Source organism: Drosophila hydei, unplaced genomic scaffold (assembly GCF_003285905.1).
Source record: "Drosophila hydei strain 15085-1641.00,03,60 unplaced genomic scaffold, DhydRS2 tig00008134-arrow-pilon, whole genome shotgun sequence".
Classification (NCBI taxonomy): domain Eukaryota; kingdom Metazoa; phylum Arthropoda; class Insecta; order Diptera; family Drosophilidae; genus Drosophila; species Drosophila hydei.
The window spans coordinates 1,307,487-1,326,630 of record NW_022045843.1 but is presented as its reverse complement, the minus strand read 5'-3'; the positions used below and the strand labels follow the sequence as shown (position 1 = coordinate 1,326,630).

The 19,144-nt window shown below is 38.6% G+C and overlaps 1 protein-coding gene across 2 annotated transcripts in view; it reads right to left on the bottom strand.

Moving 5' to 3' along the window:
- Positions 1 to 19,144, bottom strand: part of LOC111592533 (epidermal growth factor receptor) — a 43,094-nt gene that overhangs the window by 9,906 nt on the left and 14,044 nt on the right. Inside the window, exon 1 of one of the 2 annotated variants that reach the window (XM_023304814.2) lies at positions 4,535 to 5,800. The exons of the other annotated variant lie outside the window; for it this stretch is intronic. Within the exon in view, the coding sequence (XP_023160582.2) occupies positions 4,535 to 4,844 (310 nt within the window). The 5' untranslated portion in view covers positions 4,845 to 5,800. Of the gene's footprint in view, positions 1 to 4,534; positions 5,801 to 19,144 lie in introns of those variants that run through there. 2 annotated transcript variants of the gene reach the window in all.

Genomic DNA, 19,144 nt, shown 5'->3' with positions numbered 1-19,144 from the left:
CAAAGTAAGCAACGCGCACACAGCTGCAGCTGCACACACACTCAAGCTAGACTCTAACACACACACACACACACAGCTACAGTGAGCGCGTGCCTGACGCTGTAATTAGCCAGAGCTTACACCATTTTATGAGGCTAGCTATCAGTGGATGCTGTTGTTGCTGTTGCTGTTGCTGTGGCTCCACAGGCACACTATGGAATGTGGTTTTTCAAGCAACAAAACACACACACGCACACACACATCATACACAGGCAGTTAGCGCTAGGCAGGCAAAGGCTAGCTTGGGAGACCTTTCTGTTCAGCTAGAATCGGCGCATTCGCTCTCAAAATCTTTTGGCCCAAGCTTTGTTTGGGCTGGCCAAAAGGCATTCAAGTGCAGTCCGTAAGCGAACAATAAACAAAGAAATAAAAGAAACAAAGCAGGAAAAACAAGAAAAGCAATAAAAAGTTAACATCAACTTTAACGTTTTAAATACTTAGGGAAATTATGACAAAGTTGTACAAACATGTTTTATATATATATTTTTTTTTCTTCTTTTTGCAAATGTAATTTGATTTTTAAATAGATTATTTAACAATTAAAAAAGTTGCCTTATTCGATTTAGTCCATAAAGAGCAGACAGAATAGTTCACATAGAAAAGACAGATATGGACAACAAAGTATTCTCCATATATGGTAAGTATTTTTCTCAAGCCTATTCAAGACAATCCCATCCAAACAGAGATTTGTATTAAATGCTATTATCATAGATATAACATATATAGCAACAAATTTATAACAAATTTATTAGAGTGATTCCAAAAACAAAATGGCATAAGTGTAGCTTTATAATGTACACCGAATCAATGTAAAATCCCTAACAGTATTAGTTCTATAGCAATTTATATTCCTATCGCTCTTATTTGGTCACCCAGTATATGTTCTCGATTTGTTTTGTTTGCTATTTCTCAATGTGCATTTTAATCCCTTTATTATATCAGTATGATAATGTATTAAAATATCCCTAGTTATGCAGCATAAAATATCCCTGAATTATGTCTTCACAGATATTTACATTTCTCTTCAATAACATTTACTCTCTGTTAAGCAACAACATGAATACATGCATTAAAATACTGTAAATCACTTAACAGCGCTATGTTAATGCAACTTGCGCATGTTAACTTTTTGCTTTTGGTATTCTATATGCGCTTTTTCCCAGCTTAAAATTTCCCTTGCTCTATTTGTTCGATTTATAATCTAAATAAATGAGTGTGAAATAAACTTCGCTTAACAAGAGTTTGATTTAACAATAATTTCCATTGTCCACGAACGAAGATGTTCCCCTAATTGTTAGCTTATGCGCGGGATACAGTCTTAATTCGGTATATATTTTGTTGTTTTCTTTTCCCAACTGGAGTTGCACGTGCGGCTCGGCTCGGCTCGGCTTGGCTTGGCATTTATTTGCATATTTGTTGCAGCTGTGCTTATTTACAACCACAACATGTCATAAATACAAAAAGCGACTTTGTAGTGGTGCAAAATATAATTATATTTCATGCATAGTTGACAAGCTGAACTTCCACGGAAATCGGCCTCCAAAGTCAACTCAAACAATTGGCAATAGTGTGTGTCCGTGTGTGAAGTCCCCAAGGGTAGGCCCATTGAATGAAGGCGGCTTATCGGGTTAATATTACTGCCCGATTGCTTATCTAGCCATATCCGGTAAAGAGAATAAAATCATTGTATGCCACGCATGCATACCTAGTCGTGGCCAAAGCCATTAGCATAAAGGCAACTGGCGATAGCCCCAATGGCTAAGCAAATATTTGTTCAATTGCAAAGATGGGGACTACATTTATTAATTTGCAGCTGCAAGATCACTGAATATCGACAACGGGTCGAGGGCAGAGAGGGGCAGGGCTGTGCAGCTTGGCAGCAGAAAATTGTTAGCTTATTTGCCCGCCAAATGCAAATATTTGCGCCAAAGTATTGCGCAAACAAATGTTTTGCTCAACGATACAAACAAACAAATGAGAAAAAAACACGCGCAATATGTTTTCCTTTTCTATTAATTTTGGAGGTAACAGCAACAGAGGGGCACATTCAGTGGGTTCTATGAAAAAATTATATTTAGATAAAGCGAGCAGCCAATAGGCCAGCTGGGTCAAGATGTTTGGCTCCTAAGACTTTTTCAGTCAAATTCTGGTTTATGGATAACAAATATTGAGAAAAAGTTTAGGATTGTAGAAATCTATGGCATTCGTGGCATAATACAATATGATAAAAGTTATATAAAAACTGAAAAAATAATAATAAAAAATTCATTCTAGAAAAATCTCTAAAAATATGCCTCATATATTACATAACATTTGAAATATATGAATAAAATATCGAAGATGTTACTTAAGATTTTGGTCTAAGAAATCGGAAATACATTGCATTAGATCTAATTAAAAATAAATTCATGAAAAAGTATTAAATAAAATACAAATATACCACAAAAACCCATAAACAGATGAGCTATAAATCTGCTCTATATGTTACATAAGATCTTTGCATAATAACTTAAGCTAGACGATAAATTAGTTAAAAGTTCCATCAAGAATTCCCGTAGATAAAGACACAGCAAATGTTTATGGCTGCCATACAAAAATCAACTCGAAACGAGTGGCAAATGAAAACTAATTTGAGATACAACCTTAGAGCCAGCCAATAAAGATCTTACAACAGTGAAATAAATGGTTATAAAAATGTTTACAGATATTTTGCTAAATGAGCTGAACAAACTTCAAAGTCATGGCAATAAACATTTGTTATGTACGCTAACATATCGAGCTGCCCTCTGTTCGTCTGTGGCTGTGTTCTGTTATGGGTTCTCATTAATTTTCAAGCTGGGCGAATCGCGAATCGCGAATTGTGAATTGCGATACTTGCGATGTCAACAAATTAAGTCGCCATTTTAGCTGGAAATTGTGTCGTTCGTTGGCAAATTTACTTGAAAATGCAACAACAACAACAGCAACAAAGTTGTCAACGCGCCGTATGCTCAACAAACACCCAGAAATACAAAAAAAACTTTTTTGTTTTATTTTTTCGAGTTGGTTACGAAATGCGCCCCAAAACAGTAGAAATTCTTAAGAGGGTTTTGTGTTTGTAGAACGGATTGATAATAAAACAACAATAATAAGTTAGCGTTAAGCACTGTGGTTGGGGGTTTGCTGGGTCGAACGCCCAAGTCAAGAGAGCACCGGCCTCAACTGGGCACAGGTAAATGCTAAAGGTACGAAATGCCAACAAAAGCAGCCCAAAAGTGGAACCCAAACTGTAGTCGAGACCAAACATTGGTTGCACTGCAGCACGTACGATAAGATAAGCATAGCTGCATATAAACCATATACACACACACAGATACAACCAGATACTGATACAGATACAGATACAATTATAGCTACAGCCACAGCCACAGCCACAGCTACGCAGTTAGCTGCAAGTAAATACAAGTATTTTTTCGGGTATTTTTAGTGTTTTTTTCTGAGTGGGGGGAGCGAAACACTTGGATTTATTCGGGCCAAATGCCTTGTGATATGATTATGATATATGGGCACGCAAATCTACATAAGCATCAGAGAATCAAACAATCGTGATGGATGCACATGTGTGCACATGACTGATGATCTGTGAGCGAGAGTGAGAGACAGAGCTTAAGGCAACAATTGTCATAGAACAGGTTCAACTTGTCGCTCTGTCTGGTTGCCATTGCTGTTCTACGAAAAACCAAGAACGCATTCAATTAGAAGCGAACAAAAACTATTGCCGACCTTGGGCCAAGTTGTCTTTTTCTCTAACTGACCGAGTCGGCTAACATTAATACTAGACTACGACAAAAGGTTCCGGGTTGAAATCCCTAGACATGATTTTAGCTATAACTAATATCTAACGATTGAAATGTTAAGCGGAATATAAAAGAAGCGGCAAAGTGTAGCTCTGAAAACTTTAGTAGATTATTGTGCCAACATTTCTAAATCTGTTTTAAAACTCAGAAATATTATCAATAGCTAAAGGCAGAGATATCATTCGAATTCTTTGTAATATTTCTAAATTGTTCACATTTCTACTTAGCTCAACTGATATGTTAAAGTTCTATTAGATTAGGTAATTAGGTAATCTATGATATCATCTATAAGCTCAATCAGTACTGAAATAAGTATCAATAAATTTGTGATTTTTTTTAAAATTAATTCCAGACTTTCGCCCACAAGCACTTTGACAGCAGTCATCGAAAACGTTGCTAGCTATAAATAGCACACGGTTAACTGTACTGTACAGCCATTATCTCTATATAAACTGGGCCTTATAGGTACAGATTTATAACAAGTAAGAATTCTTCGTATTTAACATGCTGTTAACAGTGCACTGTTAACATGCCTTTCAAATGTTAAGCTTGTACTCATACAAATAATACATTTATTAAGATTTCATATGCATTCCCAAGCTGGCTGTAAGAAGCTTCCAGTCTTGTCTCTTGATTTTGTTCTTTCGATTTACACTTACTTTTGCCCTTGGGGAAAGTGTCCTTGATGTTGTCGCCGATGACGCCGCCGCTTGCGATGATGGCAGCACTGCTCGCTGCTGCCGCTCGCTCGTGGACGCCAACGCCGCCGCCGCCGCCGCCGCCGCCACGATTGCGCGAACGGGCCGGATTGCGATAGGCGTCCTGATGGCGCTGCTTGCCATTCTGGTGGGCATAGCGATCCCTGGCCGCCGATACGGGCCACATGCAGATGCAGTGGGCCAGCAGGAGCAGCAGCAGTGGCAGGCAGAAGCCGCTGCCGCGGCGCCTGAACAACTTGAAGATGCGCATCTCTCAGGCAACTGATTTGCAGTTTGAAATTAGGACGTCTGTGACGTCATGAGTGTGTGTCTATGACAAAAACAGAATCGGGCCACAGAACTTGCAGCGCTTTAGCTGCTTTTCGTACTTCTCTTAACACTTTCAGCTCCGCTTTGCGCGTGTTGTTTTTCGCGTTGTCAGCTCGCAGATATCTCAACCAAAAAAAAATAAAACGGGCCAACAACAATTTTTGCTAAGTTTTGCGTGCCAAAAACGACAACAACAAATTTTTACCAACTCTTTCACTGCGTTTTATGTCCGTTGTTGTGGTCGTTGCAATTGGTGTGCGTGTGTGTGTGAGTGTGTGTGTTTGTATATGTGTTTGAGTTTGTAGCTGCTGCTGCTTGCTTTTTTAGCTTTTTTGTATAGGAACCAGTTTCACATTACGAAGGCTGTTGTTGTTGTTTTTGTTGCTGGCAGCTTTTCAGTTCTCTTTTTCGAGTTCGACTCAACACAGCTTTTGGTGCCTGTGTCTGTGTGCTTGTATGTGTGTATATATGTATATATATATGTGTATTTTGAGGTTAGGGAGCGCGCGCAGGCGCAGCCTGTTCAAGAGCTAAATGCAATAGCTTTAACAGTTGTTTCTGCTGTTATTCCTTTTGTTGTTTTGGGCCATCTCACTGCACACATACACACATACAGCTGCAGCTGCACTTTTTCGTCCCTGTCTCGCCAATTAGCAATTAAATCACAATAATTTTCTCACTTTGCTGCTGCTGCTTCTTCTAAGCGCTAAGCGAGAGCTTCGAGCTGGCTCAACTCTCTATTTGTGTGTTATTTTATGGCCAAGTATTATATTCGATTAGCACTAAATTAGCGGCAAGTCGCGAGAGAGAAAGAGCGAGCAACCGAGATACGATCAGCAACTTTGTCGAATGAATCGTTCGTTGCCTGGACTTGCGGGCAATTCGCGTCTGCGCAGCGTCACGTTGAACTCGAAACTGAAGCCGAAACAGACGTCGCGATATGCACAGCGCTGAGCTCACGGCGAGTTAGGTAAAGAGCGAAGACAACAGGTAAACGGTGAGCGGCGAAGATCAGGCCAACAAACAACATACAAAACTAAAGCAAAGCAACTGCCTGTTGCTGCTTGTGCAGCTGTCCAATAGATTCATACAGAGAGAGAGCGAGAGAGCAAGAGAGAGAGAGAGACAGTTGAACTGGCAGGAGACATAGGGGCCTGTATGCTTGCAGAGCTAGTGCAGGCGCAGGTAAAACCAAAATGCTACGTAAGGCACTTAAATTTTTTCCTTTTGAAAAGTCAGCGATGTAACATGAAACTATGAGAATTTTAATTCGCTCAACAATTGCAATTGAATACCCTACACTTAACACTTAACACAGTTAAAGTGATACGAAATCGAACTTAAGATTGTGCTCGAATCTGATTTGATATGAATTATTGCTGAAAGATGTACAGATGAAGATATAAGGACTATATAATTGATAAGTTAAGGCATCTGAGTCGAGTATTCACAAGACTTTATACTAACTTATCTAAGATGAAGCTAGTAACTAAATAGAGCAGCGCTTGAACCAAAGAGCGGAAGACAGAAAATTGGTAAGCTGAGACACTAAAGACAATATGGGCCTACAATAAGAGAATACATATATAATATAATATGTATATTGTTGAAAGAATTCAGGTCTAGCTTATACTTGCAATGTTGCTTAAAATATTATTAATATAAATTTACATTTTTTGTATATTTTGTTACTTATAGATCTTTAAAAAATAATCATTCTATGACTAGTTACTTAAAATATATTATAAGTGTAAAATTCTGCAATAAATAATATAATATAAGTTAAATATTATATATAAAATTATAAATATTATTTTATATTATTTCGCAGCAAAAGTACAGTTATTATACCCACCCTCAATTGTATAACCTTATCAAAAATATATTTAAATAGATCTAACTAGCTAGCTAAGCCTTTCGCTTATCAATAACTGTTTAATCCTAAGCCCCTCTTAACTGCTGTTCACAGCTGTTGTCTCTATGTGTGTGTGTGTGTGTGCTGCAGCGGCTTCATGAATTCGTTGCGAACATAGGCAAAACGCACACAGGTAAGTTGAGATATTATGTATATACCGAAATTCGTAGCTGTTGTTGTTCTTCTTCTTCGTTAACGCTTGCTTGCGGCGAATTCACGGCGAAGCACTTAAGCAGTTGTTGTGGCAGCCATGCTCTGACGCTCAGGTAAGCGATTTCTCTCTCCTCTCTCTCTCTTGCAATATGCGTGTGTGTGTGTGTGTGTGAGAGTTGCTGGCCTGCGCAAATGCTGCCTTATAAGCACTCAAGTTCGCCGCTTGCCTGCGCATGTGTGCGTGGCTGATCTGCGTGGGCCTCGAATCTACGGCGCTTTGGCTTTTGTCTTTTGGCCAAAAGATTTGTAGAAGCGCTGTCAACATTGTGTTTTGGCAGATTTCTGATGTGGCCCGAATACACACAAAAAATAAAAACTATTCTCTCACCTGTTGCCGCTGCCCACAGCGTATGCTGCTGCACCGCTTCGGGGTATTCACGCAGGACTCGGCAGGCAGGTAAAATCAGGCGCATACTACTTCAAACGCACAATGTCGAACGGGCGGGCCATAAACTATAAATATTATACGGCAGGATTGCATAGACAAAAGATGTGGCACGAAAAGCGCAACAGCCGCAGCTGCAGCTCGCAGTTAGTCTTACAATTGCTGAGTCCCACGCTGCGAGCTCAAGAGGCGTTGCTTTGTCTTGCAACTCGAAAGTCTTCTTCGACATTGTTTTAACCAATCTGTATATATTTATATATATATATATATATATGTATATGTATATACTTGTATTTGGTTTCTCTATACATTTGAAATTTGAAAATCGTTTTAAAAGTTTTGTGGCACACGAGCCGAAGCGCCTCTTGCCTCGCCTGACTTGCTCTTTCGTGTAGATCTCGATCTGCTTTTCGCTTGAAATTGATGTCTGTAATCAAACATATTAATAGCTGTCTATGCACCAGTATCAGACCTCAATCACAACCCGTTCCACAATGCCAACAGCCACAAAGTCGAAGAAGAAGCAGCAGAGAAGAAGACAAATGAAACAGAGTTCATCTGTCAAAAATCGAAGAGCAACATGCAACAGACAAGAACTCCAGAGAAACCACTTGAGGGCACTCCATGGCCATAGCCATAGCCATGCAGCATCCCCACTCCAGGGCCAAACACTCCAAGCCGCGTCAGACAACAGGTAAACGAAGGTGTAAGAAATTGGTTACAAACATTTTCCATGAAGCGTACAAAATGCCAGTGAAAATCTCCGTTCCGCACCCTCTATCAAACAAAACAGTAAGAAAGAAAGCCTCTGACGACCCTTGAGACGCTGCTCGTTGTTCTCGACTCCTGCTGCTCCTCATCATCAGCCTCAGCCTTAGTCTCATCCTCATCATCGCCGTCAACGACGCAATCGATGCAGATGACTTTGCGCCTGACTGCGGCTAAAACGCTGTCAGATTGAATAGTAACAAAAGATTTCCAGCTCGCTCACTCGCTCACTTGTTCGAGTGTTTCGCTTAGCTGATCCTAAGTCGGTTGGCTCTTCTTTCTGCTTCTCTTGTTTCCATCTCGGCAGCACCCACTGAGCGCCGTTCTCTCAAGTGTCCGGAACGAAAGTGTGAGGCGTTTTGCACATTTGACAGCTGAATAGGAGCCACAGCAAGCGGCCAAAACCAACTCTGGCGCCGGTGCCAAGTTGCGGCTATATAAATCTAGAAATCGTCGTTCCACTACTTAGATTCTCAGCTTGATTTGGAGTATCGTTTTAATGATGCTAAACATTGCTTGAAATGGCAATTTGAGAATTTGTAACCAAATCTGCAAAACTATTTTGAAGCGAATGTTGAGCAATCTACTAAAAATAATCTTGACCTGAACTGAATTGTTCAAATATCAAATTAATTTCTTAAAATACAAAACTTTTGATTGACTTTAGATAACCAAATTTGGTAGCTGCAAATTCTGTAGTATATAAAAATATATGTATTTTATATATATTTTCTGATAAACTAAATTGTTTTATTGGATGCTTTCAAGTATATAGAAAATCCAGATTTGAAATGTTCAAATCAATTTCTGCTACAGATCGAAGCCAAATCAGCTAATTCAGGCTGAGCCTCGAGCTATAAAAATTGTCAATTGACCATTTGAAAATGCATTTCAACTTCGACTAAAATACAGAAATACCTGATTTTATATAGCTTTCAGTTTTGGCCGAATTCCAAGTACGAATTCTATTACATACATATGAATAACTGAAGCACGCGCTAAGCGCTGAGCTGCAAACACTAATTGGATTGTCAGCCCTTTGGCGCGTTGCTCAGTTTCAGTTAGAGCCCCTTTGGCCCCTTCCCTGCCTTCACACCTGTAGCTTTTACAGGTATTTCGAATAGATCGATCAAGAAATTGCTACATCAGCATCAGCTGTCACACGTTTCGTATCTATTTCTGTGTGTTTGGCTGCAAAATCCGCTTAGAATTAAAGCTAATTGCCAGGGCTTTCAATCATGATGCGGCATATTTTCGAATCTGTCATTGTTCTTCGCCATCTTCTGTTTCTCTTCTAACCAGCTGAAGCCCAATAGAGTTGGGCAGTTTATAGTCGTGGCGTGGCGTGGCGTTGCCTTTAACCCCAACATGCAAATATCACGCTTCATTTGTTGATGAGGCTCCGATTTTTGTTTTGTTTTTTTTTTTGTGTCGACTTTGACTTCAGCTTCAGCTCAGCTCGGCTTCAGCTTCCACTCAAATTCACGTTTAACTGCCAGTTCGCATAAGTATTTTTCTTTTATTTTGTACATTTTATTGGTTGTCGCCATCAGACGGCACTGATACCCAGCACAATATGAAAGCGGGTATATTAGCTGTATTTACCAATTTTTTTTATATATGTAAATACACATTCATAGTCATGTCTGATATATAAAATAAAAAAGAAGCCTCTAAAAATTGCCTCTAAAAATGCAGAAGAACTTTAACTGCCTTCCACTGGGCAGCTTTCAATACAATACATATGTAACTGTATCTATTATATACACATATAACATATGTATAATCGAAGCTTCCAAAAATGCTCTTGCCGAATCCTTGGGCATCTTTGAGTCGCAACCCTAATTACAACTGCATTAGCATTCCTGCTTGTTTCTCTTGTTGTTGTTATTGCTTATGTATATCGTCGCACGACTCACGTTTCAGTTCAAGACTCAAAACGTCTGCGGCTCTGCTAATGTTGTTGTTGTTGTTGCTGTCCTTGTCGCTTACGCTTCGGGCTTAAGCTTTGAGTGTGTGTGCTTTTTTCGCGTTTGCCGCTGCTGTTGTTGTTGCTTGGGCTTTTTTAATGTCTTTGTAAACATAATTGCAACAACTCCAATAACAGATTGTTTGCGCGACTTTAATCGCTTCGTCGTGAAGTGTGAAATATGAGCGACCGCTGCTAACTGAGCCCAGCCGAAGAGGAGTGCGGTGGCCGAGCCGATGAGACGACAAGGCATGCCAAGCCAAGCCAAGCCAAGCCAAGCCAAGGCAAGGCAAAGCGCGGCGAGTCTCTGGGGAGTTTTTTATTTTTGCGGCGAAGAAGGCGCGATGGCGATGCTTTTTATTGTGGCGCACTGGACAGTATGCTGGAATATATTTTTGGTGGGCGGGCAATCGGTCGGTGGGGCGTGTGAGCGTATGTGTGTGAGTGTGCGTGTGTGTGTGGTTGGCAAAATATCAGAGACTCATTTTTGGTTTAAAAATACACACGAAATTTGTTGATTCTTTTTCGTTTTTTTCATTTCTTTTTTATTGGCACATTTTGTTGTGCATAAATATTTGCGATGCGACTTAATATAAATTATGGCCAGGCAACAAACTTGCTGCTCTTCTTCTTATTGGTCGCCATCTTGTCAACAAATAAGCGAGTACCAAGAAGAAGAAGCCACAGCAACAGCAGCGAGTTCAATTAGCGCATTGGTCGAATGCGCGCTTCGATTTGCTAAATTTAATCCAAGCATAAAGCACGAAAAAAATAAGATTGAAAAAGGCAAGGTAAAAAAAAAAACAAAAATTAAACTAAAATAGAATAAAAAAAACAAGATAAAACAGGGCAGACTCAGGCGGACGTTTTAGCAACGCACACGTGTCCGATCAAGCACAGGCTGGGCAGCAAGGGGGTTGCATGTCCAGGGCGCCCAGCGACAAGATGTTGCAACAACACTCGACAGCAACCTGTGGAGCCAGCCATTAGCCCATGAAGCATGAAACAAAAGACGATTGCCAGAGAGCAGCCCAAGCGAAGGCCCCTGCCACAATGCATTTGCGATAAGTACAAAGAGCAGGAGAGACGCAGGAAGCGAGCGAGAGCGGCAAAACTGGGCAGAGAGGCTGAGCTGAGAAGCTTTGAAGCGCACGGAAAAAAGGCTAGTTTTAGTGGTAAAATAGACTGGTTGCCTGATTGATGTATGATATTAAAGTGAAAGCTGAGAACAAGATTTTGATAATCCTGATATTACATTTCTATATATTTAGCCATTTTCAAATAAAAATTCTATCAACTAAAGTTGGCATTCACTGCTGCTATCAGTGTTGGCCGTAAATCAGCTAAGTTGCCAGCACTGCTGCAGAGGCTGCGACAGCAACTGCGACTTGGACCGCGGCTAAAAGCCCTTAAAAGCGACTCGTCGACGACGACGAAGCGAAGTGAAAGATTTGCGCAGTGAGATAGCTCATTTTGGAGCTAAGGCTCTGCGCTCTGAGCTCTGCGTTCTGTGTGGAAGGTCTTGGATGTCGGGTCTCGGGCAATGCCAGTTGGAGCCTCTCAACCAGCCAGTTGAGTTGGCTTGGACGGGTTATACGTTGCCTTGGCTAATCGGCGGCTATGTAAGTTGGTTGTTAAAGCCGCGTACGTGCGGCGACAGACACCAAGATTCAAACGAACGTGAGTGCTTGTTGCCCAGTTGTTGTTGCAACCAATGGATGTTGACACAACAGCAACAGCAACAGCAGCCAGAGGCAGCAGCAGTCGAACCACAGCCGCATTCCGATATGTAAGGATTCTTCAGCGTGCAGCCACCCAATTGACAAGCCACAGCCACAGCCACAGCTACAGCTTCAGCTGCTGCTGCAGTTGTGGCAAGGTCAATAGATTGCCAACTAAGGTCACAGATACCAGATGCTTCTCCACATAGATACAGAATAGATATAGATATATATATGCTTAACGATAGACACATTTGATTCGCTGCATATTTATTCATTTCTAATAAACAATTTCCATAATAACATTATAATTAATTTAAGCATTCCGCCAATGCTAGTCACATATGATTATTTCTCTCCTCCATTTGTTTCTTTTTGTTTTTTTAAATGAATATTATAAAAATGCCAATAGCTGTATTAATTTGGGGTCTCTACTGCTGCTGCTGTTGCTGCTGTTGTTGTTGTTGTTGTTGTTGCTTTACGGATTTCATTTGTTTTTAGCTTTGTTTTTGTTGTTTCAAACTGAAAACTGGTTTACGCTTAACAGCACAACAACAACAGCAAAGCGCAGCGATGGCCGTTACCAAAGCTTCCAGCTGAATAGAGAGTGAGAGCGAGAGCGAGAGCGACAGCAAGAGCGAAACTAAGAGAGATCGCTTAACACATATAAATATGTTTGTGTGTGTATGTGTGAATTTCTTAAGAAAATGAATCGCTCAGCATCCAGAGAGAAGCATGAGGCGAAGATTAACTGCTGATGTAAAATATTAATTCAGCTTGATTACTTTACTTGTATTACAAATTGCACATAAATGCAGCAAGGCAATCCAAAAATTTGAATATATAACCATAGAAGTTAAAAACAATTAGTTTAAAGAGCAGTTTAAACGACTTTCTGACTATGCGCGAGCTTAAGAAATCAAGCATTCACACACACATAAAGCAGCTATTAAGAGATGCTGCAATCATACCTATATAAAGACATGTGTGTGTATTTGTAACTGTGTGGGTATTTCCGAAACAAACAAACACTCAACAGAGAGAGAAAGAGAGAGGCACAGACTATGCCATGGCTACGTTGTCTAGGCTAGCTAGCTTGGTGTGTGTCTTAGCTAGGTGTGTCCATGTTAATTGAGCTTCGTTAAGCGCGATCTGGTTTGTAACTTTACTAATGTTGCCAAGTTTCAGCACTATGTAAATGTAAGGTATTACCACAGACACAAACCAACACAAAACCCACAGCACAGCAGCATACTAGTGTGGACGCACACCCGACTGGGAAATATTTCTCTGCGAGCAATGCAAGTGCAAGGCTTACAGAGAACCAAACAAAGGGAATTTAACAGACTGCATTTTGATTAAGAAATTGGAAGAAACACAAAGAAATAAATAAAGAAATTAATTAATAAATATATGTATTTGAATATAGTAAACAATAGAAAACATCAAAGACTTACACAAAATTACACAGCAAAGACATACACTCAGCTTGAAATAAGCAACTTTAATAAATGACCAAAGAAGTTGAACAATCACCCGAGATTTTAGTAGAAAAGTAGGTAAAAATCACAGACACACGCCACAGATCTGCGTGAAGTCAAGACACACACTTTAGTGGGAAATAATTAATCACAAATTGTTGAGAAAAATCATAGCATTCTTTGGAAAATAGCTAAGACGTACACCACATTGTATATTTCATTCAAGACGCACAACAAAGTGGGAAATAAGCAGCTCTATGAAATAAACAGCAAATTGGGAAACCGTCAACGGGAAATAGAACGGAAGAAGGGAACTTTTTAAGCCGCTTTCAACGCTTGGATTAAAAGTTAATTGTGTTTAACTAAACAAAAATATATACGATAAAAAATAAAAAAAAAAAACAAGATAATAGTATGAGTACATGGCGCAGGAATACAAGTTAATTAGTTAAGCTAAGTAACGAATACAAATTGAGCCGTGCAGCTCACATATTTTAGTATGATAAATATATATATCGAGCTTAAATTGAGTTGTGCTCGTTATAACGGTCACAGCACAGAGCGCGTCCATTGTCTGCATATGAGGAATTTCTATTGTCCAAAAAAACTAAAAAAAATCATAGAAATTGGATAACTAAGCGAGGCTGTTAAAACAAGTCCAAAGCATTGTTAGAAGTGCGTGCGTCTGAGAGAGAGGGAGAGAGTGACAGAGGTACTTTTTGCGTGATTGTGTGTGTGTTCGGAATAATGGCAAATGCTTTACCATTATTATTAACCCTTGTGCTGTGCAGTTGCGCAGGTCATATGCCAAGCAGTGTGCGTGCGTGTGAGTGTTTGTTTATTTGTTTGCTTGTGTATGTGTGTGAGTTGGCGCATGCGCAGTCGCTTGTATCGCTCACTCGAGGGGCAGCAGCTAAAAGAACACCCGATGCGAGAGATCGGCGAGCGACGCGTCGCGTCGTGCAGCAGCGCGTGAAGTTTTCCAACTTCAGTTTGAGCTCTGCTTTGCTTTTGCTTTTGCTTTTGTTTTGTTCAAGCTGTGCAGGGGTCTAGGGGGAGGGTGGCTGGGCGGCGTAGCGGGGGCGAAGTCAGAGACACAAACAGAGAAACAACGGGCAGTTTAACTGAAAATGAAACGCATGCGTGTCGGTGTCGCCACCACCAGCGGCAGCAACAACAGTGAGTTCAACAATTGGTTGCAAGCTGAGTTGTTGCACTGCAACTCTTGCCTGTTGTTTGGCTTTGCTATAAAACACTTGAAGCATAACTATTGCCTCCAGTTGCCACGGCAACAACAACAGCGACAACAACAACAACAACACCAGTTGGCGTTACGCTTTTGAGCCTCGCCCCAGCTGCAGTTGAAAGTTGAATGCAGTTTTTTGTTTTGTTGTTTTTATTTTTAATGGGCTTTTAATAAATTTCCCATTGTTTAGCCGCTGTGATATTCTCTCTCAATACATATTTGGGCTACTTGATTAAATTGGCGCGTGTTTTGGCTTTTAACTACGATTCAATTATTTTTGTCTTTTTTTGTGCCACAAAGTGGGGCACAGCTGCCTAATTGCCGCACAGTTGTTGCATATTCACCATTAATTTAACGAATTTAGTATTTAACGCCGACTGCACAGTCATACGCCGACTCACCTGCAAAGAGAGCGAAAGAGAGAGAGAATCGAATGTTAATTGTGATTGGTTAAATGGGCTTTGAGTAAGACTCAAGCTAAAATACACTTGAAAAGATAATTTGGCAACCCAGTTAAGTTCAATGCACTGAGAATAATTAAATCTAAAATTAAAATATACTTGGAGAAAAAACTTAGAATGAAAAGTAAACTTAAATTAGAATGAATTTAAGTGCATTGAAAGAAATAATTATCAAGCTAAAGCTGAGAGAAATGACTAAGTAGCAACAGCTAAAAAACAATCATTAATACACTAAGAGCAAGGTAAAAATAATTAAAAATAAATTTAAGTACACTGAGAGAAATCAAATTCAGCTTAGTCACAAAGCTTACCCAACTTTTCTTCGTGTGTATTTACGCATTTTGATGTGGCATTACAAAATGCTGCTCAATTTTACAGTTATTTTGCATTTATCGCAGCCGCTTGCAACACTTTCGCTTCATTTAATGCGTCCACAGTGGCTGCCGCTGCCTCTCACAAAAAATGTGGGTGTGGCACTTTTTCAATTTCACACGCTGTGCGACCGAACGCGAAAAATTCTCACGACACTGAAGCAACAACAACAACGAGAACAACATCAAACCAAGTCGAAGCGCCTCAAAATGCTGCCAGAGTCTGTGGAGCTGCCACATGCAGCAAAGCGATGCCCTTTTTTTGCGCGCGATCTCTCTGTGGCGCCCCACTCACTTACTTTTCAATTTTTGGTTTTTTGTTTTTTGACTGCAACTGTGACACATGTAGCAGCAACAGCTGAGCAGCTGAGCTGCTGCCTGGCAACATGTGTCGGCCTTTAGCTAATTGTGGCTTAGCATTTGGTGATGCTGCATTCGCTGCTTCACTAAATGTGCCACACACATAAACATTTTTTTGCTCACTGTGGCACTTAGCCAAAGGTTAATGCAACACATTTGCTCAAGCATGTGTGCAAATTCTATCTCAAACATGAGCAAGAAGCAGCTGATGCTGACTGTGAGGCATTAGTTGGCAACTAAGTTGAGGCACGATTTGCCAGTTTACAAAGAATGTTGAGTCAAGGCTCAAGCCTAGGTAAAGACTGCAGCTGAATCGAAATAAATCTTTATAACGGGCAGTAGAAGGCTTTGTTGATATAATAAAGCAAATAGATTCTTGAGCAGAGTCGATTTATCTGTCTTTATCTCTGTTTGAACTCAGCAACCTGTGCGACAGACCTGAAGTCCTTCACTTGCTCTTCCTGACCTTTTCTTTTATATCAACTTTTTGTTTAAACTATAAACTCTTTTAACTTTGCTTGCATACAAAATTCTCTAAACAAATTTTAAAGCCTTTCTTACTTTATGCTTTTATCATTAAAATAAATTACTAAGAAAATGTTTTTCATTATAAAAAAACTTGCACAAAAGTTAAAAAATTCTTTTGAAATTAAAGCTTTGTCAAAGGCAAGCGCAAACTGTAATAAAATACTTTTTGGCTCGAAAAGGATGTGTTGCAGCATATCCGGAAAAGATATTTGAATACTTCTATATATATAAAAAATATATACAAATATATCAAATAAATATATATATGTATATAAATATATATATATATATAAATATATATATATATATATATATATATATATATATATATATATATATGATACGTAATTGTATTTAGTTTAAGCATTGAAGTATTTAAATTTGTTGTGAAATACATTTCAGGTGTGTTTGCTTCTTAACACATGATAAAATGAAAATATAAATAAATTGCTGTTCAAATATTGATCAAAAAGCTGGCCATATATATATATATATATATATATATATATATATTATTTTTTGTTGTACAAAAATTAATGAAAAATTATAAGATAATATAAATATAGAATTGTTCTATATGTACCGAATTAATATTTTAATAATTTAAAATATTATTCAATATATTTTTAAAAAAATATATGAATGATTAGTTAATATTTTAATAAACCTATAAAAATTGTAGCCTGTTTTTAGGAATAATCAGCGCCTAAATCAGTCAACTTCAATGTCATATTTCATAATTCACAATAGAATCAGCAAATTATATAAATAAAACTATAAAAACATAAATCAGAAACGTGTCAACTTTTGACATTAGCCAAGCTAAAAAACATCTCAAAGGCTGCAAAATTTTTAATATTTTTATACAATTTCAAAACATATTTTATGTCAAAAATATATAATATATAAATAATATTATATAGTATAGCTTCATATATAAATAATAATAATAATTTCTAGGCACAATTTCATCATATCTTCCTCCCATCAAACTCCTTAGTTATGCTTGATTCTTAAAGCAAAGCAACTAAATTATAGCAAACTCTCTGCTTTGGCAATAATGGTAAATAACTAATTTACAATATTTTCGAGCTTTAAGTTATTTTAGAATTTTAAATAATTCACCATACTACAAATAGAGCCCTATTCAATATTCCCGTCAGTTCCAAATCAAAGCAATTCGCTAATGACCATAAAGTTTTTTGAGCTGGCTCAAATGTTTTTTTTTCTAATGTGCCATAAACAATTGTCTGCTTAGATATACATGGATGATTATTTTGCATAAACAAATGCGATTATAATCGTATAACATGAGTTATAGGCATATCGAAATGCGCATTGTGGGCGGATGTGTTGGATGAAATTTGATTTGATGGAGCCATTAAATATATTTGCGTTCTTTATGCTTGATTATTGCTGTTGCTGTGGCTGTTGCAGCTTTGGCATATTGTTTCCATCAATTAGAGATATGTATATATGTATACGCCTGTCTGCCTATATAACTTTCTGTGTGTGCTGCTGTATGTCTACCCATAGATACATTCCAAATACAAAAATTCTGCGACTATGCAGAATTTTGTTGTAATCGTATTCGCATGCATATATATATTATATATATATATATATATATTTGTGTATATAATGGCATTTCCGTATGTTAACGGACAATGGGCAGACGTTGTTGAGTTATGTGAGCTATGCTTTGAACAGGAGCTCAGTTTTTATGCTCGTTCACGAAGTGAAGGATATATTGTGCTGTCCGTTCCTGTGTCCGTCTGTATAAATATATATATAAAAGTAAATGTATACATACATAAATACAAAGTGAAATTACTGTTTTCCTAATGCTCATTATTTAAAATTGATTTCAGCAATCGCAAGTAAATATTTTTACGACTTTTTGTTTTTAGGCTGATAGCTGAAGCCACACGTTGACCTAAGTCTCAGGCTTCCCAAGAAATATTGTTGACGATCTTCTCTCGGAATTCTCGGAATCGATAGGGGGAATTACAATGTAATATAATTGTATGAAAAACATATCAGTTTTTATAACTTTGTCAATCAGTTGCAAATCAAAAGTCGATTTCCAGCTACGCCAAGCAGACAAACCGACGCTGCCTGGCTGTTTGGCTTTGAGGCAAGATATTTATTGTAATTAGCACACTTTGGGCTGTAAAACCTACGCAATCTAAAGTGATAGACAGATGAGCCACGCCCATGGAGGCAAGACAAAGTCCGTGTTGCACGGAGCGAGTGATAAGCACGCAGCGAGCGACTGCTGCTATCAAACGCTTAAGCCTAGAGCCGTGTCAAAAGCTATCGCATCAAATAAACAAAACATTCAATAAATATATATATATATATATATATATATATATATATATATATATATACTGTGTTATATAGAGTGGAATATATTAAAAATATGCTGCAGCAGCATTCGAAAACTTGGCCACAGCTCGTGTTCGACTCCGGCCCGGAGACAGCGACTGAGACGGACTCGTAGCTGGCGACTCGTAATTCAGCTAAAAAACATGGCGACAACAAGCGTGCCCGATTCCAATGAAAACAAAAACAAAGCTGAAAAAAACATCAGCCACTAAAATAATTGAAAAACAAATTAAAAACAACACAAAAAGAGCACAAAAAAGTAATGCTCAAATAAAAATATGAAGCGTTGGCAATTAATGAACTGAAAAAAAAAAACAGAAGAGAATATGACAAAAAATATGATTATTATTATCTGTATACGAAAATGCGAGCCCTAGTTCGGGGCGCGCCCATGCCGATGGCCACTGGACATGGACAGAGTTGGGCATGGCT